The following is a 25,527-nucleotide window of genomic DNA, read 5'->3' on the forward strand; positions in this document are numbered from 1 at the left end:
TCTGTTGCTAATGGTTTATAGCAGGTTATAGTTTGGTTTCCTGTTTTTATAGGCGTTAGTATTAATAAATTATTTCCAAATATAAAATATCAGTTTTGGCTATCAGGCTTATTTTCGAAAGAGATCGCTGGCGATCTTCCGACACAAATCGGGAGATGGCCGGCCATCTCCTAAAACCGGCCAAATCAGTATAATTAAAAGCCAATTTTTGGACACACTCCCCGGCATTCCATCGCAGAGGCGGCCAAACTTCAAGGGGGCATGTCGGCAGGGTAGCGAAGGCGGGACGTGGGCATGCTTACGAGATGGCTGGCTTCAGCTGATAATGGAAAAAAGAAAACTGGCGATGACGAGCATTTGGCCGGCTTTACTTGGTCTATTTATTTTCATGACCAAGTCTCAAAAAGGTGCCCAAACTGACCAGATGACCACCGGAAGGAATCGGGGATGACCTCTCCATATTACTGCAGTGGTCACCAACCCCCTCCCACCCCAAAAAAACCTTTAAAACATTTTTTTGTCAGCCTCTATGCCAGCCAGCTCCATGACAGCAGTATGCAGGTCCCTAGAGCAGATTTAAAGCCAGGTGCACTAAACTACACGGAAGAGTCCTTCCCTTACCGAATCAGTAAGGGAAGGGCATGCATGAATTTCCTTCCCTAGGATGGGAAGCCAGTCGGCCAGCTCGTAAAAAAAAAAGGATCTTGCTGATCAGTTATGTTATGACTTACTTGTTCTGGAGTGCTGTATTTTGTGATACTGTTTTGAGAAATGTTCAATAAAGACTTCATATAAATTAAAAAAGTCCCTGCCGTGCATTTTCCCTTGATGGCTGTCCCTGACGTGCACTTCCCTTAATGGCCGTCGTTCTCTTGATGGCTGTCTTTCTCCCCGAATGGGAAAATCAAAACTGTTTTTGCTCACAGCTTTTTTAGTAGCAACAGTGGGATTTGAACTGGCCACCTCTGCACTATGAGACCAGCAATGTAACCACTTGGCCACAGCTCCACTTAGTTGGATGTCCCTCCCTTTTGATTATACCCCTTCAGGTCTCTCTCAGCCAATCACAGCGCGTTTAGCTGTCTGTGAGAAAAACGGCCATCAAGAGAATGACGGCCATTAAGGGAAGTGCACGTCAGGGATGGCCATCAAGTGAAAATGCATGGCAGAGACTTTTTTAATTTGTATGGTCTTTATTGAACATTTCTCAAAACAGTATCACAAAATACAGCACTCCAGAACAAGTAAGTCATAACATAACTGATCAGCAAGATCTAAATATCCAGAAGTACCAGTGCACTATGAATGCTGTCCCCTCCCACGGCCAAATGCCTTGGATTTGGCCGGGTTTGAGATAACCAGTTCCAGTTTCCATTATCGCTGAAAAACAAAGTCGGCCATCTCAAACCCAGCGATCTATGGCATTTGGCCGGCCCCAACCGTATTATCGAAACAAAAGATGGCCGGCCATCTTTTTTGATAATATGGTTCCGGACAGCTCTTTGCGGTGCTGCCAAAATAGATGGCCGGCCATCTATTTGGCCGGCGCCGTTCGATTATGCCCCTCTATGTGACTTATAAATAGACAATCAGTTTTTAGAAAAATAAATTATAGTAGTTTTCCTTTAAATAAAATAAACTGGCATAGGACAGACATCTTCACCAGCCTACGTAAAAACAGGGGTAAATGTCATCCAGTGTCATGCAGGTCACTCTCACTGTACCTGACAGGAGAGTCAGATTCAAGGAAATTGTGTACATGGACCCGGACATCTTCCTCAGAGAAGAATGCCTCTGCAGCACCTGTAAAAGTAATTCAAAAGTTTCTTCAATCTTCTCACCCATTCAAACTGGGGTTTCTACATGAATATATAACTGATAAAACATAATACTAATGAACTATGTTCTGAAAGGTTTTTTTTGAGAGACGTCATCTTCATTCATTTTGGGATATTTACCTTTTATCAGATTTTCAGAGCCTCATTTGTGACTTATCCTCACTATTTAGGAACTCAGCTATTTGAGCCAACGCTGTACAATGGGCAAAGTCAGAGAGAAATCCCAGAGAGGACTAGAAAGGAAACTGCATGATCAAAAGCATCCGTCATGTTTCGATGATTTCTTATAAGACACACTTAAGCCACATGCTATACTCCAGATGGAATACGCTTTAAATGCCTTCAAACAGCAGATCAAACACTTATATTATAAAGAGTTTTTCCTACCTCCATAATACAATTATTACTTGACTGAAACATTTATCAACTTGGTGGAATATATTTTAAGGCAGAACTTTTGATCAAAGGACATTTCCTAAGTTGTTTTTGATTCAAATTCCAAAGGCTGACCCTGTTCATCTACCTGTAATGATTTATGGTACCTTTTGAGAAATATGTGACACATTTTGTGTGTGACCTGCTGAGTATTTGTAAGGTCTCAATAATTGAAACAATGGGGCTTTTCTTTTTAAAGAATAATAGGAGGAAAGCATGGCTTTCATAGAGACATCTTTTTTTGACTGTTCAGGAATTGTCATTCTCCAATTATATCATTAATGAGAAAATTTCCACATATGCTCTCTTTAGTAGATTGAAAGATAGTTTAGCATGTACTGAATGATAAAGTGGCATGAAGTGGCATAAGGATAGCTGGCATCTTAGTGAATTCTCATCGAAAACTCCCATTTAATTTGATTAAAACTCAGTGAACCAATATGTTAGAAAGCTATTTGAAAATAGCCTAAAATAATTCATATTCAAGTACCCATAGACATTTTATAAAAAGAAAGGTCAAAATATGAAAGCATAGATGAAAGGCCTTCCTACTACTACTACCAGATCCTCTGATCACCCCTTTGCAACCTTCTTCCAAATAACCTCCTCATGTACCCATTCTGATCCCTCATTCTCGATCATATCCCCCATTCTGATCTCCCATCCCCTAACCATCCCTCGCACAAAGTACAGCCTCTCCCACCTGTTCCCAGGTCAACTCTGCCCACCCCAGGACCCGTTCGGACCTATCACCCACCTCTGGGTCTTACCTGGAGATAAGACCCAGTAGTCCAGGGGCAACGAATGGGAGAAATCATCTGCATTGCCACTCCATGTCATATTTTGCTCATTCTGGGGAAAGAAGTATTAATTCCTGAAAGCTAGTCAATACATTTATTGTTATGTCAGCGAAAAGGTATTTCCGTATGTCTTTGTTAACCCTTGACCCTTTGGCTGTTTAACCTAAGGAGATGAAGATCAGGAAGCGTAAAGGATTTTAGATTGAAAAACAGTCTCACAGATGTGGGTCAAAAAGCAGGGCATGAACATGGCCAAAGAAGGAGCAAGACTCACTAGCTCAGGAAGGAAATTCAGAAAGATGGTAGTGGAGTCTCGAGTTAGCAATGAAGGAGAAGTGTACAGATAAGATTAGCTTTCCCAACAAATGAAGCTCCTGAAAAGGAACATAAAATAATTCCTTCTGGACCAACAGTTGGAAATTGAATAATTTGAAGAAATAGCTTATGGGCCCTTACCAAAGTACATTAAGCAGCTAATACGTGAATGAGCAAGAGAGCAGTGCAGTGGCATGACAGAACGTGCTAAGAACATAAAAACATAAGCATTGCTACACTGGGATAGACTAAAGGTCCATCAAATCTACTATCCTCTTTCCAACAGTGGCCAATCCAGGTAGCAAGTACCTGGCAAGATCCCAAAACAGTAAAACAGATTTTATGCTGCTTATCCTAGAAATAAGCAGTGGATTTTCCCAAGTCCATCCTAATAATTGCTTATGGACTTTTCTGTTAGGATCTTGTCCAGATCTTTTAAAAACCCTACTAAGCTAACTTTTATCACATTCTCTGGCAATGAATTCCAAAGTTTAATTATATGCTGAGTGAATAAATATTTTTTCTAATTTGTTTTAAATTTGCTACTTAGTAGCTTCATTGCATGCCCCCCTCCCCCACAGTCCTTGTATTTTTGAAAACAGTAAACAAGCTGTTCGGGTCTATCATTTCCACTCCAGTATTTTATAGAGTTCTACTTATCTCCCCTTAGTCATCTCTTCTTCAAGCTGAAGAGACTTATTAAGCCTCTTTAGCCTTTCCTCATAGGGAAGTCATCCCATCCGCTTTATCATTTTCATCTCCCTTCTCTGCACCTGTCACAGGTCTCGGATGTGAGCTCTTGTGTTGCAGGCAGAGGCTTCAAGAGGCCTAGCTATTGTAAGGAGCTCGGAAGCTGCGGACGAGGCTTTACTGGGCTCTTAGAAAACCCTGCAAAATTGCTCAAGGTATTTAGCACAGGGTCGTTTCACTCCCAGAGTGGGAAGTTCAATGCAAAGGCCTGACCCAACAATAGGGATATGACGTATGCCACATGAGCCCTGTCAGATGTAAACTCCCTGGCTTGGACTTCAAAAATAATCATGCACTGACTGAAAAAGCCCCTGCAGGTTTTAGGGCTCCTGTGGTAGCGAGGGGGAGCCACGACCTGGACTCCAGATGCAGCAGAGAGAGCCACTGGAGCCGGACTGGCAGATGAAAGAGAAGGTGCAGGGACCTGTGCAGATGCTACCATTTGGACATGGTCTATGGTGGCAGTCAGACTCTGTATAGAGCTGGTGAGTTGCTTTAGCTGGAGGGCCAGTTCCTGGAGCAGCTGCAAGGCCGGTGACTCGCCTGAGCTCATGGCCTTCACAATCTGTCACGGGTCTTGAATGTGAGTTCTTGGGCTACAGGTGGAGGCTTCAAGAGGCCTAGCTGAAAGCAATGGTGCAAACACTAAATGATGTTGGTAAGTGTGTTATGGAATCAGAATAGCATATCTCTGGTGCAGAGCAGGGCCAGATTAACACTCTATTTGGCCCTAGGCAAATAAGCACATAAGCGTTGCCATACTGGGATACACCGAAGGTCCATCAAGCCCAGCAACCTGTTTACAACTGTGACCAATCCAGGTTACAAATACCTGGAAAGATCCCAAAACAGTACAATACATTTTATGCTGCTTATCCCAGAAATAAGCAGTGGATTTTCCCAAGTCCATCTTAATAATGGCTTATGGACTTTTCTTTTAGTAAGCTATCCAAACCTTCTTTAAACCCCGCTAAGCTAACTGCTTTTACCACACTCTCTGACAATGAATTCCAGAGTTTAATTACACATTTACTACTTTGCAGGTTCACTGCATGCCCCCTAGTCCTAGTATTATTGGAAAGAGTAAACAAGTGATTCACATCTACCCATTCCACTTCACCTCAATCATATCTCCCCTCAGCCATCTTTTCTCCAACATGAAGAGCTCTAGCCACTTTAGCCATCCCCCTTTATCGTTGCCCTTCTCTGCACCTTTTTAAATTCCACTATATCTTTTTGAGATGCAGTGACCAGAAATGCACACAGTATTCGAGGTGCGGTTATTATAACGTCCTCATTTTTGTTTTCCATCCCTTTCATAATAATACCTAACATTCTATTTGCTTTCTTAGCTGCTCCCAACATACATAGCAAAATGGCAAAATCCAGGGGCGGGGAAATCTGTATTTTCGAAACAAAATGGACGTCCATCTTTCGTTTCAAAAATACCCTCAGAGACGTACAAATCCTTAAATTTGGATGTCCCTAGATATGGATGTTTGACTTTCGGTGATTTTTGAAACCAAAGACGTCCATGTCAAAAACGTCCAAATGCAAGCCATTTGGGCGTGGGAGGAGCCAGCATTTGTAGTGCACTGGTCCCCCTGATATGCCAGGACACCAACTGGGCACCCTAGGGGGCACTGCAGTGGAGTTCATAAAATGCTCCCAGGAACATAGTTCCCTTACCTTGTTTGCTGAGCCCCCCAAAACCCACTACCCACAACTGTACACCACTTCCATAGCCCTTACGGGTGAAGGGGGCACCTATATATGGGTACAGTGGTTTGTGGTGGGTTTTGGAGAGCTCGCTGTTTCATCCACAAATGTAACAGGTAGGGGGGTATGGGCCTGGGTCCGCCTGTCTGAAGTGCACTGCAGTACCCACTACTACTACTACTATTTAGCATTTCTATAGCGCTACAAGGCGTACTAAAACTGTTCCTGGGACCTGCATGCTCTGTCATGGATGTGAGTATGACATCTGAGGCTGGCATAGAGGCTGGCACGACATATTTTTAAAGATTTTTTTGAGGGTGGGAGGGAGTTAGTAAGCACTGAGGGAGTAATGGGTGGTCATCCGTGATTCTCTCTGGTGGTCATCTGGTCATTTTGGACACCTTTTTGTGCCTTATTTGTAATAAAATCACGTCCGGGTGAAAACGTTGAAGTGTTCGTCAGGGACGTCCTTGTTTTTTTTTTGATTATGGGTCAAAGATGTCCAAGTGTGAGGCATGCCCAAGTCCCGCCTTCACTATGCCTCCGACATGTCCCCTTGAAATTTGGACGTCCTTGCGACAGACTGCAGTTGGAGATGTCCAAAATCGGGTTTCGATTATACCGATTTGGACATCTCTGTGAGAAGGATGTCCATCTTTCGTTTTATGTCGATAGATGGACGTCCTTCTCTTTCGAAAATGAGCACGTTAGTAACATAGTAGGTGAAGGCAGAAAAAGACCTGTATGGTCCATCCAGTCCTAGTGTTTGAACCTTGCATCATGTAGCTATAGTTTGGGTTCCTCTTTCCCACATGCATCACTTTGCACTTGCTCAGATTAGACATCATCTGCCATTTGCCCAGTCTCCCAGTCTGTTAAGGTCCTCTTGTAATTTTTCACAATCCGCTTGCGATTTAACAACTTTGAATAACTTTGTGTCAGCAAATTTAATTACCTCACTTGTTACTCCCATCTCTATATCATTTATAAATATGTTAAAAAGCAATGGTCCCAGCACAGACCCCCCCCCCCCCCCCCCGTCTACCGTTCTCCATTGAGAATAGTGACCATTTAACTCCAATCTCTGTTTGCCATCTTTTAACCAGCTTTTAATTCCCCATAGAACACTACCTCCTATCCCATGATTCTCCAATTTCTTCTGGAGTCTTTGTCAAATACCTTTTGAAAATCCAGATGCACAATATCAACTGGCTCACTTTTATCCACATGTTTGTTCACCTCTTCAAACAAATGTAGTAGATTGGTGAGACAAGATTTCCCTTCATTAAATCCGTGTTGGCTTTGTCTCATTAATCCATGCCTATAAATATGATCTGTACAAAGAGAGATTGACTGAGAGAGACTAAATGCGGCTAGACTACATGGGACTTTTTGAATTTTTCTCATCACTATATGTGCATTAGAGGTGTTCCACGGATGCGAACCTAATTTTCCCTATGATTGAAGCTAAGTACTTCTTCATCGTTTGGTTGTTTTGACTTTGTTTCACTGGATTCTCACTCAATAGGTTCTCTTTTCTCATCTTGTTATCATTCTTCCGACAATATATGCAAGATGTTGCTTTAATAGATTACACCTGTGTTTATTAACAATTGATTTGTTACTATACCACCCTCGTTTTTTTTTTTACTGCAGACTTGTTTAGTAGTTTCACTCTGCAGGTTTTTCGGAGGTGGTGGTTGGCCTGTGATGATAGCCATTATAGGTGTGTCACTTAGTTGGTACCCTAGGCTTAGGAGGCCTTTATTTAATATTTCTTAAGAAGTAACCTTTTGTTATACACAAGGTGTATATGTATACATATTTTAGAGGAATTTCCTTTAAGTTTCTCAATTTATTGCTCTAAGCAGAATCATTATTTTTTTTTATAACAAATTGCAGGCCAGTGGCCTCTATCTCTTTACTATTAAAGGTGATTGAGGTTCATAGTCGCTCCCCAACTTATGAATTATCTGTCCTCCTTTTCCCTTCACCCAATTTCAGCATGGAAACAGTCCTAACCACATTAATTGCTACCTTCGGGAAAGAAATTAGCCTAGGCAGGAAAGTCATATACAATTTGATATGTCAAGTACATTCGATGTGGTAGACCATAATTTGCTACTTGCACTAATGGACAACTTAGGTATAGGAGGGTCTGTCCTAAATTGGTTCTGAGGATTTTTAAAATCTAGATCCTATCAAATCAAATCTCCTAATTCCATCTCCCACCAATGAGCTCCAGACTGCGGAGTCCCACAGGGATCCCCCTCCCTTCACCCATCTTATTTAATATTATGATGCCCCCCTTAGGAAAGGTACTGGATGCCCATGGTTATAATAATTTAATTTATGCGGCTGATGTAACTATCTGCATCCCTCTCAAAGATTCTATTGAAGAGGTGCCATCTATCATCAGATCTGGTCTAGACCTAATGGAAAATTGGGCTTCCACCTTTAAACTAAAATTGAATAGAGAGAAAAGAAAATTTCTGTTATTAGCTATCCCTCACCATGTCATAAACTGTCAAAACTTTACAACTGATAATGTAACTTATCAATTGGAGTCCCAGCTAAAGATACTTGGTATAATAATTGATTCTTACATGTTACTTGACATCCAGGTTCAAGCAGTCATCACAAAAACCTTTAAAGCAATGTGGAAACTAAAAAGAATCAGGCATCTCTTCCTTAATGATAGTCTAGAACCTTAGTACAAATATTAGTATCATCTCACTTCGATTATTGCAATGCCATTTATGCTAGCTGTAAGGAATCTTCCTTGAAAAAACTGCAGGCAGCTCAAAATACAGCATCCAGATTAGTCTACAAGGCTGCAAGATTTGAAAGTGCAGCCCTTTTGCTTATAAAGCTACACTGAATCCTAATCAAAGCCAGAATAACATTCAAACTATTTACATTTGTTTTCAAAACTCTATATGGCTTAACCCCTGATTATATTCAACCTTTAATTGATCTCCCCCTTCGCAACACTTTTCCTGGTTCAAGAGATTATCTAACCCTCCACTATCCCAGTTGCAAAAAATATGATCAAGTCAATCTACATGGCTCAAAGGCCATGGTTACCTTCAACTCCTATAAAGCAAAACAACCACAGAAGGTGATCTCTCCACAGGAGAAATGAAGAACATTTCTCATTTCTCCTGTGGAGAGATCACCTTCTGTGGTTGTTTCGCTTCAAGTCAATCTACATGTCAGGATTTCCTTACCTCTATACCAAATGGTGGAATTCCCTCCTGAAATTCATCAGATGGGAACCTAATTATTTGATATTCCGGAAATACCTCAAAGCCTCTCTGTTTAAGCAATTTCTCATGGACGATCATAATTAATTTAAACCCTTAATTGTTGAAGGTGAGAATTATTATATAAGATTGTAAGTCACATTGAACCTGATCTATTGGGATAATGTGGGATATAAATGAAATAAATAAATAAAATAAACAATTTTCTCAACCTTTGTTTACAAAAATCCTATTCCTCCACTGTTTTCATTATATCCATCATCTCATCACATTTTCTGTTTTCATGTTATCTTTCCTTAGTTTTATATCTCCTCTGTCTTCATTTCTAAATCCCTCCCACCTCTCTTGAATTCTGCCAACACTTCTTCTTCTTCAGTTCTTCCACTTCTCCTATCTTCCGTCTTGTTCTATGGTCTCATCACCTGCTCCAACTCCCTCTCTTCTCTAAGCCCACATCTCTTCCTGTTCTTCCCACCTCCCAACCTTCCTCTCTGATTTTTCATTTCTTCACAGCTAAGAATCCTCTGTGTATATTCCACTCTTTCTTTCCCCATGTTTATTATTTATTTAGAAGTACAGCAAATAGTAGGGACAGGAAGAAAAGAGCATAGCAAGCTTATGTGCTGTTGCTACTGTTGCTCCAGAACTACACAAGACGCAGGCGATAAAGCCATCTTTCAGTGAAGTTGGGAACAACCTGTCCCCTAGCTGTCCACACTACAGAGAACGACCTGATGAAGCTGGCACTGCAGGTCTCAGAGACAGAAGAGTAGCATGATCAACAGGACACTTCCAAGGAAGCCAGGGAGACAAAAAAATCAGGAATACAAATGTTTTTTATTGGTAGAAGATGACACAGCGATATTTTTGTGGACATGATTCCCCTCACAGCTTTCTCGTGTTTTTCATAACGTATTTTGTACAATCATCAATCATCAGTCTTTTTAAAGGCTTGATTTGGTTCAGCTCCACTTACTGGTGTTTACCATATACAGACTCTTGAGGCAGGCGTTTATCGCCGAAACACGGTCCCGTGTCGAGTCTTCTACCAATAAAGAATATTTTTATTCCTGATTTTTTTCATCTCTTTGGTCTCCTTTGAAGTGTCCTGTTGGTCACGCTACTCTTCTGTCTCTGCATTCTCCCTCATAGCGGATCCAGTTTCTCTACTTTTGTGGTTGCTTTTACACTACAGGTCTCTGCATAACCTACAGTTGATTCACCGCCCACCCCCCATGGAGGCCCACGGTCCACTGTCTGGAATCTACTGCAATAAATAGTTCTAGTATTGACATTGTTTCCAGAGATACTGTTAATACATGCTTATCATCTTGCAGAAGAAGTTTCCAGTGGACCTCAACTATAAGAATAATGAAGGAGAGGGGAAACGAGAAGACAGTGACATAAATAGCCTGCTGCAGAGGAAATGACCCAGATTAAAACTGCAGTAATAAATAATACTGAGATTCAGAATAATAGACTACCTTATGTTAATCTTGATTACAAAAACAGCAAAGACAGTGCAGAGTAGTTTACGTTCTCAAAAAAACCTCTGACTAATATTTTAAAGGTAGTCCATTCTGACTTCTTCTTCTATTTATCAGGTTAACGTCTTTGAGGTGAAAGCAGTAGATCTCGGTGTTCTCTCTAAAGTGCTCATTGGACACTCTAATGTTGGTTATGGAGCAGGATGGTATCTGGACAAAATTACCATTCAAGATCCAGGCAAGAAGGACATTGAATATTTGTTTCCATGCCAACAGTGGCTAGACAGTGAAATTGGTGATAAACAAACAGAACGGGAACTGAAGGTCCTTGGAAAAGTGAAAAAAAGACAGGAGAAACTGAAAGAAGCTACAGAGGGTACGTTTCTACATCAAAACCCATTCACATGTAATTTCTTAGATGATTTTATAAAGCTATGTCTCAGCAGGATGAACAAAGGAGGCAAACGCAGCTGGCGCTGACTCCAGATATTTAATGGCAGGCCGTATCTGGTTTCAGTTTTGTCCACGGCATCTTAACTAGTTAAGCTGATATTCTGCACTAACTGGTTAAGTGCTTAGCAGTTGAAGACAGGGCTGCTATTTATATGGCCTATCGTAACCGCTAAACTTAACCAGTTAGCACTTGAATATTTGCACTTAACCGGCTATCTCGTGCTGATAGGAGTGGATAGCTGACTAAGAGCTATTTAACAAGCCAGGAGCTGTTTCTGGATGATTAAATAGCGCTGAATATTGGGCCCATTATCTTTTTAAGGACAGCTCATTAATACATTTTACCTTTATTATTAATGTTTTGCATAATCAAGATGTACTGAGACTTCATCTGGAATTTGTGTACAGTTCTAGAGGTCACATATTTTGTCCTCAAGAGCCACACAACTGCTCTAACTTTCAGAGTAACGGTCTGGCTTACTGGGATGCTTCACACCATATTGAGTCTGATATAGAGAGACACTGATGGCTGGGGAAAGGAGAGATAGCTGGTTGACTGGTTTGACTGCTTGAACTGGATATTGGGTAAGGGGGAAGAGGTGGGAGCTAGAGGGGCCGGAAGGAAATACAAAGGTACTGTGGGGGAGGCAGGACAAAGTTTATGTATCTTGTATGAGTGTCATATGGAGGGTTTCTTTTTTGCGGGACAATTGAATATGTGGTAGAAGTGAGACACTGGTTGTTTGAAGTAGTGGTTCTCAACCTAGGGGCACACCCAGCCATTCAGATTTTTAGGATATCTACAATGAATATGTATGAGATAGATTTGTATGTGCTGCATCCTTGGTATGCAAATCTATCTCATGCATTTTCATTGTGGATATCCAGAAAACCTAACAGACTTGGTGTGCCCCAAGGATTGGGTTTATTTTATTTTTGTTACATTTGTACCCCGCGCTTTCCCACTCATGGCAGGCTCAATGCGGCGGGCAATGGAGGGTTAAGTGACTTGCCCAGAGTCACAAGGAGCTGCCTGTGCCAGGAATCGAACTCAGTTCCTCAGTTCCCCAGGACCAAAGTCCACCACCCTAACCACTAGGCCACTCCAATTTTGGGAGCACTCAGGGGAAAGCTGGGGGGGTGCAATGCATTCCTCCCCTTCCCCAGGTGCTAAACATACCTTTGCTTGTGGGGATGCTGAGTTCCCACCAGCCAAATAAATAAAGGTGCTTCACTCCTCCTCGTGCTGCTTCCTTAATGTAGAAATCAGTGGCATGCCTTCAATTGCTGACATTGGGACTTCTCATGCATGCTCTGAGCATGTGTGAGAAGTCCTGGGGTTGGCGGCTGAAGGTACACTGCCAACTTCTGCGTTTAGGAAGCATCACAAGGAGGAGAGAAGTGGCGGCACTGTATGTATTAGGCTGGCAGGGCTTCGGAATCCCTGCCAGCAAAGGTAAAAAGGTCTTATAGTTCTGGAAGGGGCCCAAGCCCAAAGTGGGAGGAGGGGAAGCCCTAGACTCTCAAGGCTTTCCCCAACCACTGGTTTGAGGAATGAGACAAATGGAAGATCAATAGGATAGGCTTCATAGTGCATTATAGTAGTACAATGGTGAATACAAATGTTAAAAAGAATAAGAAGTCTATTTATTAAGCTGCGTTATGGTAACAACATGCTTAAAAGGCCAATAATGCATGCTATTTGTCTATAATGTATGTGAATTGCATTTATCACACATTAATGAGCCATAACGCAGCCTAAATCAAGCCTAATTTGCAATAAAAAATAATGAGCTATGTTAGATGCAAATGCCCCCAAAGCAGCTCATTATTATGCAAATGGAATAATACAGTTTGTTCTAATGGTGGCAAGCCACATTATTCTAGGAAAGTTAACTGCATCTCCAAAGGTATAGTTAGGATTTTATTTCTGGGAGCATTGGCTCAATAACATATAAACTTATGATCCAGGGGATCCACCGAAAGATGCTGTGTTTGTTCAATTATTTTGAAAGGCACTTCCACCCCCTCGGGTGAAATGTAAAATCTATCAGGTTCTAGTGGTATCGGCAAGCTCAGCAGTCTCGTTGGGCCTCCGCGTGAACGCTCGGCAGCCATTTTGAAGCGGCGCCAGGAGCAAGCCAGTCTGCAGCCACACCAGGCAGGAAAGAGGGGGCTTTTTCCTACCCCAAAGAGGTAACTAGACCACCAGGGCACTACAATAAGGTAAAGGAGGGGAGGTAAGGATAGGACACCCTGAGGCCCACCTGCCCATCTGCCTGCCAGCCTGCCCATCCGCCTGCCAGCCTGCCCATTCATCCATAAATCCAGACAAATGGGCAGGATGGCAAAACCCACCCGGATGCCCATCTGTGTCCTCAAAAAGAGGACATGTCTGGGTAAAACTGGATGTATAGTTACCCTAATCAGACATATTGCAGTGGGCAGGGTCAAACATCTGCTGCAAGAGCAAGGCATGTGGAGAATAGGAACAACGATTTCAAAATACAATTCTCACATACAGTATACGTCAGGGGTGTTTCATGAGTGTTTTCTCCCCATGTAGTCTTTCAAAATTTTGCTCCTGCTGGCCATGGAGTGGAAGAAGTAGCAGTTCTGCACCTATTTTACAAGTGGATGTACATCTGGCAGAGTCTCTTGTAAAATACTGTGCGAATTGTACATGTCCTCTCAAGGACATTTGAATTCTTTTTTCCACAGCCTCTCTAAAATGTGCCTTCACAAGTATATTGGAGTTGATATTTAGCTGGTGGCACACAGCATTTTGCTGACTACCACCAGTTTTATGCCAGAAATTCAATTCTGGGCCAAGTCCGAGCTTTGGAATTGAATTTCCGGGTTTGCGAAACTGGCTAAAGCATAGCCAGTTAACGGTGATATTCAGCACTCAACCAGCTATGGGCACCGCATAAAGATAGGATTGGATTTATGTGGTCCTATTTATGTGATTACCTTGCCCGTTTATTTATTTATTTATTTATTTATTTATAGCATTTATACCCCGCTCTTTCCCGCTCGAGAGCAGGTTCAGTGTGGCTTACAAGGTATGGTACAAAGAATTACAGAGATAACACAAAATATGGTACAAAGTATACAGAGATAACCCAGTTGTATAGAGTAGGACAATAGGAAGACACGTGGGGGAGAGGATTAGGGTATGAGTAGTGTTAGTGGTGTGTATTAGGTTCGAGAATTAAGTTGGGTTGTTTGGGTAGGCTTGTTTGAAGAGGTAAGTTTTCAGCAGCTTTCGGAAGAGAAGGTGTTCATTAGTTGTTCGGATGTGTCGAAGTATTACGCTCCAAAGCTGGCTGCCTGTAACGGAGCAGTTGGATGCATAGTAGGTTTTCTATTTTAGGCCTTTGCAATAGGGAAGATGAAGATTGAGATATGTTCGAGAAGATTTGGACCCGTTCCTGGCAGGAAGATCGATCAAGTTGGTCATGTAGCTTGGAGATTCGCCATGGAGGATCTTGTGGATCATTGTATGGGCTTTGAAGTGTATGCATTCCTTGATAGGGAGCCAGTGAAGTTTTTCACGAAGTGGTGTTGCACTTTCAAATCGTGATTTGCCAAAACTAAGTCTGGCTGCTGTGTTTTGGGTGGTTTGGAGTTTTTTCATGATTTGGGTTTTGCAACCGATGAAGATGCTGTTGCAATAATCAGCATGGGTGAGTACTGTGGATTGAACTAGATTGCGGAAAGTTTTCTGTGGGAGGAATGTTTTTACTCTTTTCATTACCCACATCATGTTGAACATCTTTTTAGTCGTGGCTTTTGCATGAGTTTCCAGAGTTAGGTGGTTGTCTAATGTTACTCCTAGGATTTTTAGATTGTCGAATATTGGGATTGTAACGTCGGGGGTGATCAGGGTGGTTGGGAGTAGAGTAGCGTGTTGTGATGAAAGGATTAAGCATTGAGTTTTTTCTTTGTTCATTTTCATCTTGAAAGCGGTATCGACACTTAACAGACCATGTGCTGACTCCGCCCCAGAACACCCCTAAAATAGCCGGTTTCAAGATAGGCACTAAGGGCTAGATTCTATATATGGTGCCTGAAAACTCCACGTGGAAAAAAATATATCTAGGTGTATTCTCTAAAGCACGCCTATATTTTATAGAATAGGCTTAAATTTCTGTGCGATATATAAAATACGCCAAGCACCTCTCCATGCGACCAAATTTAGTTATGGCCATTTACACCATGTTTTACTTGGCATAAATCTCGATGCCTAAAAGCGAGCATATTCTATAACAAAGCGCATAGATTTTAGAAACACCCGTGCCCCGTCCATGGCCATGCCCCCTTTTCAACTATGCAACTTAGAATTTAAGCGCACCACGTTACAGAATACACTTAGCAAGTTGTGCACGTAAATCTTAATGCCAATTAGTGCTGATAATTGCTTGTTAACATCCAATTGACAGTGCTGAATATCTAGTTAACCAATTCATTAATGTGAACTGTTATAGAATACGCTTCGATTTCCACATGGAAATTAAGGTAGAATATATAGAATCCCAAGGTAAGTGGACATTTCCAGTGGTTATAACCAGTTAAATGCCTCTTAAAATGACTAGTTAGCCCCATACAAATGATTTAACCGGAAACAGGAAATGAGGACGGGACCAGAGGCAGAGCTGAGACAGAAGGGAAGGCAGGCTGAAGCGCCGTGCCTGCTCGACTTTCACTGCTGCCGCCGGACCCCGAGGTAAGAACTTTTAAATTCAGGCCGGCATGCAGGAAGGCGAGGGGCAGGCGGAGGACTGGGAGAAGAGGGCGGGCAACGCAGGTCGGGCTGCCACTCGGAGGGGAGAGAGAGAGAGGGAGGAAGGCAAGGGGGTCTGGAACTTGGAGAGGGGGGGTCATGGAACTCGGAGAGGAGGGGAGGAGAGGGAGGGAGGAAAGGAGGGAGGGGGCGGGCCTGGAACTTGGAGGAGAAGGGGGGCCTGTAACTCGGAGGGCAGGGGGGAAGGAGGGGGTGATTCTCCCGCGATTGTATCCTCACCTCCAATGTTCTGTGGTTGGCTGGTGCTGGTTTCCCTTCCCTCTCATTGATCTGCCCTCTGACGTCATCACGTTCAGACACGAGGGCAGACCAATAAGAATTGTTACGAACCCAGGCATCCAGACGTAGAACGTTAGAGGTGCAAATTATTATATAGGACTAGTAGCAGGGGACATATCATTATACTAACTAGTATCAGATTTTTAAAAAATTAAGAAAATATATCTTCAGTATGCACAATTAAGTGGTAGAATATGTGCTGGAAAATAGGAGCCAACTTTTCAGACTGATTGGGGGTACTAAACCCATCACAGATTATCTCCCCTTGGATAAAGTGAAGACATTTGCTCAATATTGGGGGTTCTGAAGCACCCACAACACCCACAAAGCTGACACCTAAGGCTGGAAGATGTTGTCCAGGTCAGTAGTATAACTTAGTTTTAAATAGGTATGGAGTGTCTGTAAGACAAGTCTTAATGTATTTACTACTACTTATCATTTCTATAGTGCTACTACACGTACGCAGCGCTGTACACTTGAAAATGAAGAGTTGAATAGTCTTGTGAGTTGAATAGTCTTGGGGAATGCCACTTGTTACTGCTGGAAGCTGGGATTTATCTCCGCATTAAAATCTGTGAGATGCTTCTTGTGAGTGACCTGATTGCTCACTGTCACAGACAGGATGCTGTGCTTAATAGATCGTTAGTGTAATGCAATGTGGCATCTTCTTTTCACTGGCTAGATTTGTGCATTGGCAGGTAATATCAGCAGAGGACGTGGAAATATCCTGGGCCTCTCTTTAACAGGTGCAGTCCCCTTTCTCTCACCCACAGAGTTGACAAACTTTCCTCCCATTCACCAAGTCAAGACCACCCCCTGAGGTTGGTAATACCAGTGGCATACACCACCCCCCCCCCCACCCCACCATCACCACACCCACACTCACAGAACAGGGATGCAGCAATAGGAGAGTGACTACCTACATCCTGCTGCTTAGCTGGTCTAACATCAAATGACAGCTATACTACTTTGTGCTTTGAACTGTTTTGCAAAATGTGCATTTCAAAGTTCAAGGTGTGAATGTTGTCATTCAATATTTGACCAGCAAAGTAGCAGGATAAAGACCATACTTTTCCTCCTTCCACTTCTTGGGTCCTGATACTATACTGTGGGATCAGGAGGTCTTACTATCCTCAAAGGAAGTAGGAAGGGTATGGTCTTCACTTGGGGTAGGACCTGGAAGCAGAAGAAGAAAGATTATTGTGGCCATGGGAGACAGAGAGAGAGACCAGGAAAGGAAGAGAAATGTTCAGGAAAATTGGAAGAAAATGGAAGACTATGGTGGCTGGGAGTGAGGTTAAAGAGATGAAAGGAGACAGTGGCAGGAACAGGGAGAAGATAGAACAACAGCTTTTCAGGAAAGAAAGGGATGTAGGAGACAGCAGCTAGTCACCCAGCAGCAGTAGTAGAAGGAGACACTCAAAGTCACTGGTTTCTTGTGACATCATGAGGAACAGCAAATTCTGTAGAAGAGTACAGATTCTCCGTTAGTTACCTCAGCTGCAGAATCACAAGAAATCAGGGAACTCGCTTACATCTGAAAACTGTTCACATTAAACTTTAAGTTGCTCTAGTCCTTGGCTCTGAAGGACAACAGACAGTGACTATCAATATTTTTATCATTAAAAGTTACAAGCAAGCGCAAATGATTTTTAAAAACTGTATGCAAATGTTTTATCTTGTTTGATTGACTATAATGAAATTGTTGTTTTGGCTGCATTAAATACATTGTTACAATTACAGATGATGTTTTATGTATGAAGTTCTCTGATTATTACGTGACTATTTATATCTGATCTATAGTTAACACAAGTTTTGAATGTTAACCCTAGTGGCTGTGTCTAGGAAAGAGAAACTGTGTAATACACCACTGGTGTTATAGGATAAAGAAAGGAGAGGAATCTGGATTCTCACCACACCTAGCAACGCATACTCAAATGACCATTACACCCTGATCTTGTTTAGAGCCAAAAGGTGAAAGGTGGTACAGCCTGCTCGTTACATAAGTAATAGATATACCTATGGAACATGTGGAGCCCCATTTTACATAGAAAATAGAGATCAAATACTCAAGTCAGTATGTTTAGAGTTCCAATGGTATTTCAGAAAAGGTTTCTGCCAATGTTGAGCCTTCCCTACCTACCTGCAGGAGTGCATCTGTATTTGCTGGCATGTGCAGCAGGAGCAGCCATTTTACAAATATACACGTTGAAAAAATGAACAGCACAGACCTGGTTGCTTTCATATGTCAGTAGCAGCATTTTCACATGTGGCTGCCCCAATTTTATAAGTGCTGCCATTTAAATAGTGAGGCCCAATTTTAACTTTATGTTGGAGGTGGAAATAAACTACCTGGGATTATGGAGAATGACTCTCTTAATTCCTTGTATAAAGACCTCAACAAAACAAACCATTTTAAAAACTTATCCACACTTTTGGCTACCAGTAGAGGCTAGGGTGATAAAATTTGTACTTCTGTGTTTCTGGTTTTACATAGTCAAGCTCCTGAATATCTGTTGTGTTTGGTTAGTATTTTAGAAAAAATTATGATACTTCATCTAAACATTACTTAATGTTGTAGTACCCTAGTAGTGCAAAGATCAAGTATGAGGCTATTTGCCACATTATTTTTATTCTTGGCAGTGAGGACTTGGAATGAATTGCCTGTACCACTGAAACTTACAATGGACTGCAAACAGTTCCAAAAATCTCTGAAAGCGTTCTTATTTTATAAATTTGTATTAATTAGGAATTTGTTTTGGAGTCGTGTAACTAATTGAAGGGACAACTTCCCTATGAGTAAAGGCTAAAGTGGCTAGGGCTTTTCAGCTTGGAGAAAAGACAGCTGAGGGGAGATATGATAGAGGTCTATAAAATAATGAGTGGAGTGGAACTACTACTACTACTTATCATTTCTATAGTGCTACTAGACGTACGCAGCGCTGTACACTTGAACATGATGAGACAGTCCCTGCTCGACAGAGCTTACAATCTAATTAGGACAGACAAACAGGACAAACAAAAGATAAGGGAATATTAAAGTGAGGATGATAAGATAAGGGTTCTGAACAAGTGAATAAGGGTTAGGAGTTAAAAGCAGCATCAAAAAGGTGGGCTTTTAGCTTAGATTTGAAGACGGCCAGAGATAGAGCTTGACGTACCGGCTCAGGAAGTCTATTCCAGGCATATGGTATAGCAAGATAAAAGGAACGGAGTCTGGAATTAGCAGTGGAGGAGAAGGGTGCAGATAAGAGAGATTTACCCAGTGAACAGAGTTCCCGGGGAGGAATGTAGGGAGAGATGAGACTGGAGAGGTACTGAGGAGCTGCAGAGTGAATGCACTTATAGGTCAATAAGAGGAGTTTGAATTGTATGCGGAAACGGATAAGAAGCCAGTGAAGTGACTTGAGGAGAGGGCTATTATGAGCATTATGACACTGGCGGAATATTAGTCATGCAGCAGAATTTTGAACAGATTGAAGAGGAGAGAGATGGCTAAGTGGGAGACCTGTGAGAAGCAAGTTGCAATAGTCTAAGCAAGAGGTGATAAGAGTGTGGATGAGGGTTCTGGTAGTGTTCTGAGAAAGGAAAGGGTGAATTTTGGTGATATTATAGAGAAAGAAACAACAGGTTTCAGCAGTCTGCTGAATATGTGCAGAGAAGGAGAGGTAGGAGTTGAAGATGACCCCAAGGTTACGAGCTGATGAGACAGGAAGGATGAGAGTGTTATCCACAGAAATAGAGAATGGGGGAGGAGGAGAGGTTGGTTTAGGGGGAAAGATAAGCAGCTCAGTCTTGGTCATGTTTAGTTTCAGATGGTGCTGAGACATCCAGGCAGCAATGACAGACAGGCAGGCTGATACTTTGGCCTGGATTTCGGCTGAGATTTCTGGTGTGGAGAGGTAGATCTAGGAGTCATCAGCGTAAAGATGATACTGAAAACCATGGGATGAGATCAGAGTACCAAGAGAAGAAGTATAGATGGAGAAAAAAAGAGGTCCAAGGACAGATCCCTGAGGTACACCAACTGACAGTGGGATAGAAGTAGAGGAGGATCCACTAGAGTATAAAATAAAGGTACGCTGGGAGAGATAAGAAGAAAACCAGGAAAGAACAGAGACCTGAAATCCAAGTGAGGACAGCGTATCAAGGAGTAGGCTGTGATCAACAGTGTCAAAAGCAGCAGATAGATTGAGAAGGATGAGGATAGAATAGAGACCTTTGGATCTGGCCAGGAACAGATCATTGGAGACTTTAGCCAATGCTGTTTCAGTTGAATGAAGGGGCAAAAGCCAGATTAAAGTGGATTAAGAATAGCTTGAGATGAAAGAAAGTCAAGGCAATGGAGGTGAACAGTATCTTGGATAGGAAAGGAAGGAGGGAGATGGGGCGATAGTTGGAAGGGCAGGTAGGGTCCAATGAAGGTTTTTTTAAGGAGTGGTGTGACTACGGCAGTTTGAAGGCATCAGGAACAGTCACAGTGGAAAGTGAAAGATTGAGGATATGACAGATAAAAGGGATGACAGTAGGAGAGATAGTGTTAAGTAGATGAGTGGGAATAGGATCAGAGCAACAGGTAGTTAGTTTCGAGGAGGAAAGAAGATGTGTAGTTTCCTCTTCAGTGATTTCAGAAAAGGAAGAAAAGGAGGCAGGGGTTGGAGGGTTGAGAGAATGGACTAAGAGAAGGAGAGGTGGAGGTGACCTGGTTGAGAATTCAAGTTTAATCTTGTGAACCTTATCATGAAAGTACTCAGCCAGAGTATGGGGGGAAAGTGAAGGGGGGGGGTTGGAGGTGAAGGCACTTTGAGGAGAGAGTTCAGTGTGGCAAAGAGACGTCGAGGGTTTGAGCCAAGAGAATTTGTCAACCGGATGTAATAGTCCTGTTTGGCAAGTAAAAGAGCAGACTGGAAGGAGGCCAGCAAGAATTTGAACTGTATGAAGTCAGCACGGGCAAGGGATTTCAGCCAAAGGTGTTCGGCAGAGCGGGCACAGGAACGTAGGAAGCGGATTCTAGAGGTCAGCCAAGGCTGGGGTTTGGTACGTTTTACAGAACAGGGAATGGGAGGAGCGAGAGTATCCAGAACAGAGGAGGGAATAGTATTATAGGAAGAGACAGCCTCATTGACAGACTTGGATAACATAGTGGTAGAGAAGAGATTTGAAACACTGGAGGACAGAGTAGAAGGGTCAATAGCCTGAAGATTCCTAAATATATTGGTTAAGATTGGATGGGACTGGGGAGGACGGTGTTTAAGTGTGATGAAGAGGAAGCAGTATAGACCTTGTAAGATTGATCCAAAAGAAAAGAGGTGAATCATGCTAATACTGTGCCAGAAGTCCCAGGGGAAGAAAGCTGAGAAAGCAACAGTGAATGACTGACTAAATCAAAGATAGCTGAGAGATCCAGTAAGGCAGCCAAGACAAAAAGTTGTTTGTCTAGAAGAGTAAATTTCACAAAGAAGTGCCGCCAGGATTATTTCAGTACTAAAATGGGCTCTGAAGCTAGGCTGCTTTGGATGAAGGGTCAAAGATGTTTCTACAAAACAGGATAATTGGATAAAAAGATATTTTCTAAAATTTTTGATAGAAAACAGAGATTTGAAACTGGGCAGTAACTAGCTGGGACTTGAGGGTTCATTGAGGGCTTCTTCAGAATACGACACACTATGGCAGATTTCCAAGTGGATGGGACCTGTCCTGAGGAAAGGCTATTAATTGAGGTCAACATACTAGGTAAGAGCCCCAAATCTGATATCTTTATCCATGAGGACATAAAATGATGTCGTCCTCATGGATGTCATTGTCTTTGAAAGGGAATGAAGGGGCTGTAGCTGAAATGAGTACCAAGAAGGTAGTCCTGGAAAATGACAGCAATTACTACCAGAAGAAGAAAGGTCATCTGGAAAAATGGAGAGTACTTGGGAGGAGGAAGGAGTCAATAAAAGAGCAGGATCAGAGGGATGGGAAACTGGTAAAGAGTTTAGGAGGTCTGAAATTTTAGAGGAAAAATACAGTGCAAGGGTCTCAGCAGGGGTCTCTGAAAAAGTTGCAGATTTGGAATGGGCAGATGTCAAATTTCAGAAAATTGAATAGAGCTCAGTGGTTGGATTAGAAGCCTTTTTAATTTGATCAGTAAAAAAAAAAATCTTTCTGCCTTTCTGAGATGATAATTGTAGTCCCTGAGTTTTGATTTATAAATAGCTAAATTGGACTGGGATCTAGTTTTTCTCCAGTTATGTTCAGCTTTTTGTAGATGCTGTTTTAATAATTGCAGTCCACCATGATACTGTACATTGTTTCATTGGGAGAAGTAAGGTGCAATGGATCTAGAGAGGGTTTGATGTAAACACCTAGCTTGTTCTTCAAAATCTAGAAAAGCAAAGTTTAAAGGAAAAGAAAAGATGAATGGGGATAGATAATGATGATCGACCTGAGATAGATGTGTAGTCCACTTTGGGGAATCTCAGATAGGAAGGGACAGAGCTGAAACTGTGACAGTAAAGTAGACAGCAACGTGGTCAGACCAAGAAACCTGAGTAGATAAGAAAGACGAGGGGGGGGGAAAGTATCTGAAGGAGATAGAACAAGAACTTGGACTTAGTCAATAATCAGGGCCGGCTTAAGGGATTGTGGCACCCTGAACCAATGTTTGCATTAGCGCCCCCTACCTGCGATATGGTATCTCACCTTCCACTCCCCCCACCTCCCAATGTGATCCGGCATCTGCCATCTCCCCATCTCTCTCAAGTCGTTTCCACCCCTTCCTCCACTGGACCAGGTGAGGCACTGGCTCAGAGCACTGATGGTAAATGGTTCCAAAATCCAGTATCCAGCGTCTAACCCTCTAAGAGTTTGAAGGCAGACCAAACCGGGATTTTGTGCCCAGGGGCAGACTGTCCATTCGGGTAGGCCCAGAAGCTCTAGGGGGACCAGAGGCTTTGCCCAGTTGCCTACTGCTGCTGCACATCACCGCTCTCCCTGGTTCTACCTTGAAGGGCCCTGATGGTCTAATGGCCTCTGTAGGGCCAGGAAAGATTCCCATTCTTTGTTTTCCACTGCTGCTATTCTGCCAGTTGGTGCTGGCACCACCGTGTTTTAAAAATGGCTACCGAGACTTCCTGCGGCAGTCTGATGAGACTGCTGAGACCCGAGAGACTACCATGGTAAGTCTCAGCAGTCATTTTAAAAACATGGTAGCAGTGCCGCCGAGCACAGTAGCAATAGCAGGCAGGACAGAGTGGGGTTCTTTCCTGCCCCCGAGGAAGTCACTAGACAACCAGGGCCCTTCAAGGCAGGACAGCAGCAACTGAGACAGTGCGGGAAGGGGGCGGTGGTGCAGTGGTGGGGTGATGGGCAGTGGCGGGGGGGGGGGGGGGGGGTGGCAATGACCTTTACTGCCTGGGGGCCCTGACACTGTCAGTCCGCCCCTGTTGGTACCCTTTAACATCCTGAACCAATGCCTCTGGTCTTGGAAATAAACAATCTTAATTATTTATTTATTAAATGAGGCATGTTGAAGTATATTTGTTTGGCCAGTTTTAATGTCAGTCAGTAATGTTCATTTATGTTTTTATGTTGTATAGTTCGATGTCCATTCTATATTAATAGTTTTGTATAATATACTGTATTTTATTTCTTTGAATAGGTACTTGGGATGTTACACTCACAACTAGCGACAGTCACTGCACTGACATTAATGCTGAGGCGGCCTTAATGATTTGCTGTAGAAACGGCACGCATGGTCCGGTTTTGGTTCCTAAAGGATCCCTTACACAGAGAAAAACTTACCAAACCAGCATAGAACTAGATAAAAAATTTGGAGCTATCGAAAAAGTTCGCCTGCAGATGGAGAACGGAAGAGATGGAGAGTGCTGGCATTGCTGTGAAGTAAGATCTCATTTTTTTGGGGGGGGAGGGGAAGATGTTTTTCTCTTTGTTTTTGCGTTATACAACACAGAAAAATGCAACACTGTTTCAGTAATCCTCCTGTCTCACTAGTGCTTCCTTTATAATGTTTTCCCAGTAGGGTACAGAAACATAGAGACTTCATTCAAAAACTCTGGGACCACGTTCTCTATTTAACTTTGCTTACTGTACACTCTTCAGCCAGCCTTCCAGTGAAACACAGCCTTTCCACATACTAACAATAAGTGTGGGCCAGCACTAACAGTTAATGAATGCAGGGGCCTTTTTACTAAGCTGTGTAAGAGTCTACATGTGCCCAGTGCGCGCCAAAATGGAGTTACTGCCCGGCTACCGCATGGCTCTTGCAGCAATTTCATTTTTGGTGCGTCTCCAATATGTGTGGCCCAAAAATAATTTTTATTTTCGGACGCATGTATTGGACGCGTGCCAAGTGGCATTTGACGTGCGTAGGTCATTACCGCCCAGTTACCGCGTGAGACTTTATCGCTAGGTCAATGGCTGGCGGTAAGGTCACAGACCCAAAATGAACACATGGCAATTTTGATTTTGCTGCATGTCTATTTTTGGAAAAAAATTCTCCCAGGAGAGGGGCGTATAAGACTCTTGCATTCAATTTTGGTTAGAGGTTTTTTGCATAGGCACTTAATAAAGGGCAGGGAAGGGGGAGAATATGTAAAGTATGAGGTTTGTCGACATCTATGTTACTTGTTATGTGTGCATTGTTATTGGATTATTATAAAGCAGAGTGTCACTTGAATGTTGTCATTACTAGACTGTTCATATCTGAAAGTCCGGGAAATAAAGGGTGGATAGGAGGGAGGGTGTAAAATATGTAAGGGGAAGAAATTGAAAACTGTTGATGATACGTTCATTGATTGTATTGCTCAAATATTTTATTTTTTTGAGAGTGTGTTATGTCACATCAGCTATGCAAATGCAATGATGTATTTTTCAGAGTGTCATCAATAAAAAAATGTTTAAAAATAAGGCTTTTATTTTTACAAGCGCGCTGAAAAATGGATTGGTGCGCCCCCAAAACCCGCGCCTACACTACCGCAAGTCATTTCTTCCGTGCACCTTAGTAAAAGGACCCCGCAGTAACTTCTGCATCAAATAGCTAATGCAGAAAAGGGTCTGGAATAGGTGGAGATTGCACTTTAAATTTAACATGGAGCTCATTACTACACATTGACAGTTAATGCAACAGATAATGCTGAGCAGTTAATGCCACCTACTTACGTGTGGCAAAATGCTGAGAATATTCCCAACAGTTAATGTAGAGGTTTTGCACTTACCACACTTTAATTGTGGTTAACAACATAATGAATTTATCCCAGAGGCTTAGAAAAACATCCCAATAAGAAGGAAGTACACAGATGAAAACCACTGAAGTAGCAACCTACTCATCGGTTGATCTCTTTCCTAGTCTCTGGGATAAATTCATTTTCCTTT

The 25,527-nt window shown here is 42.4% G+C and overlaps 1 protein-coding gene across 1 annotated transcript in view; it reads left to right on the forward strand.

Moving 5' to 3' along the window:
- The window catches only part of LOC115477536 (lipoxygenase homology domain-containing protein 1-like), a 428,353-nt gene that overhangs the window by 296,097 nt on the left and 106,729 nt on the right, over positions 1-25,527 (forward strand). The window contains exons 31-32 of the mRNA XM_030214471.1: positions 10,728-10,986; positions 23,795-24,036. Coding sequence (XP_030070331.1) covers positions 10,728-10,986; positions 23,795-24,036 — 501 coding nt within the window. The remainder of the gene's footprint in view (positions 1-10,727; positions 10,987-23,794; positions 24,037-25,527) is intronic.

Source organism: Microcaecilia unicolor, chromosome 1 (genome assembly GCF_901765095.1).
Source record: "Microcaecilia unicolor chromosome 1, aMicUni1.1, whole genome shotgun sequence".
NCBI lineage: Eukaryota > Metazoa > Chordata > Amphibia > Gymnophiona > Siphonopidae > Microcaecilia > Microcaecilia unicolor.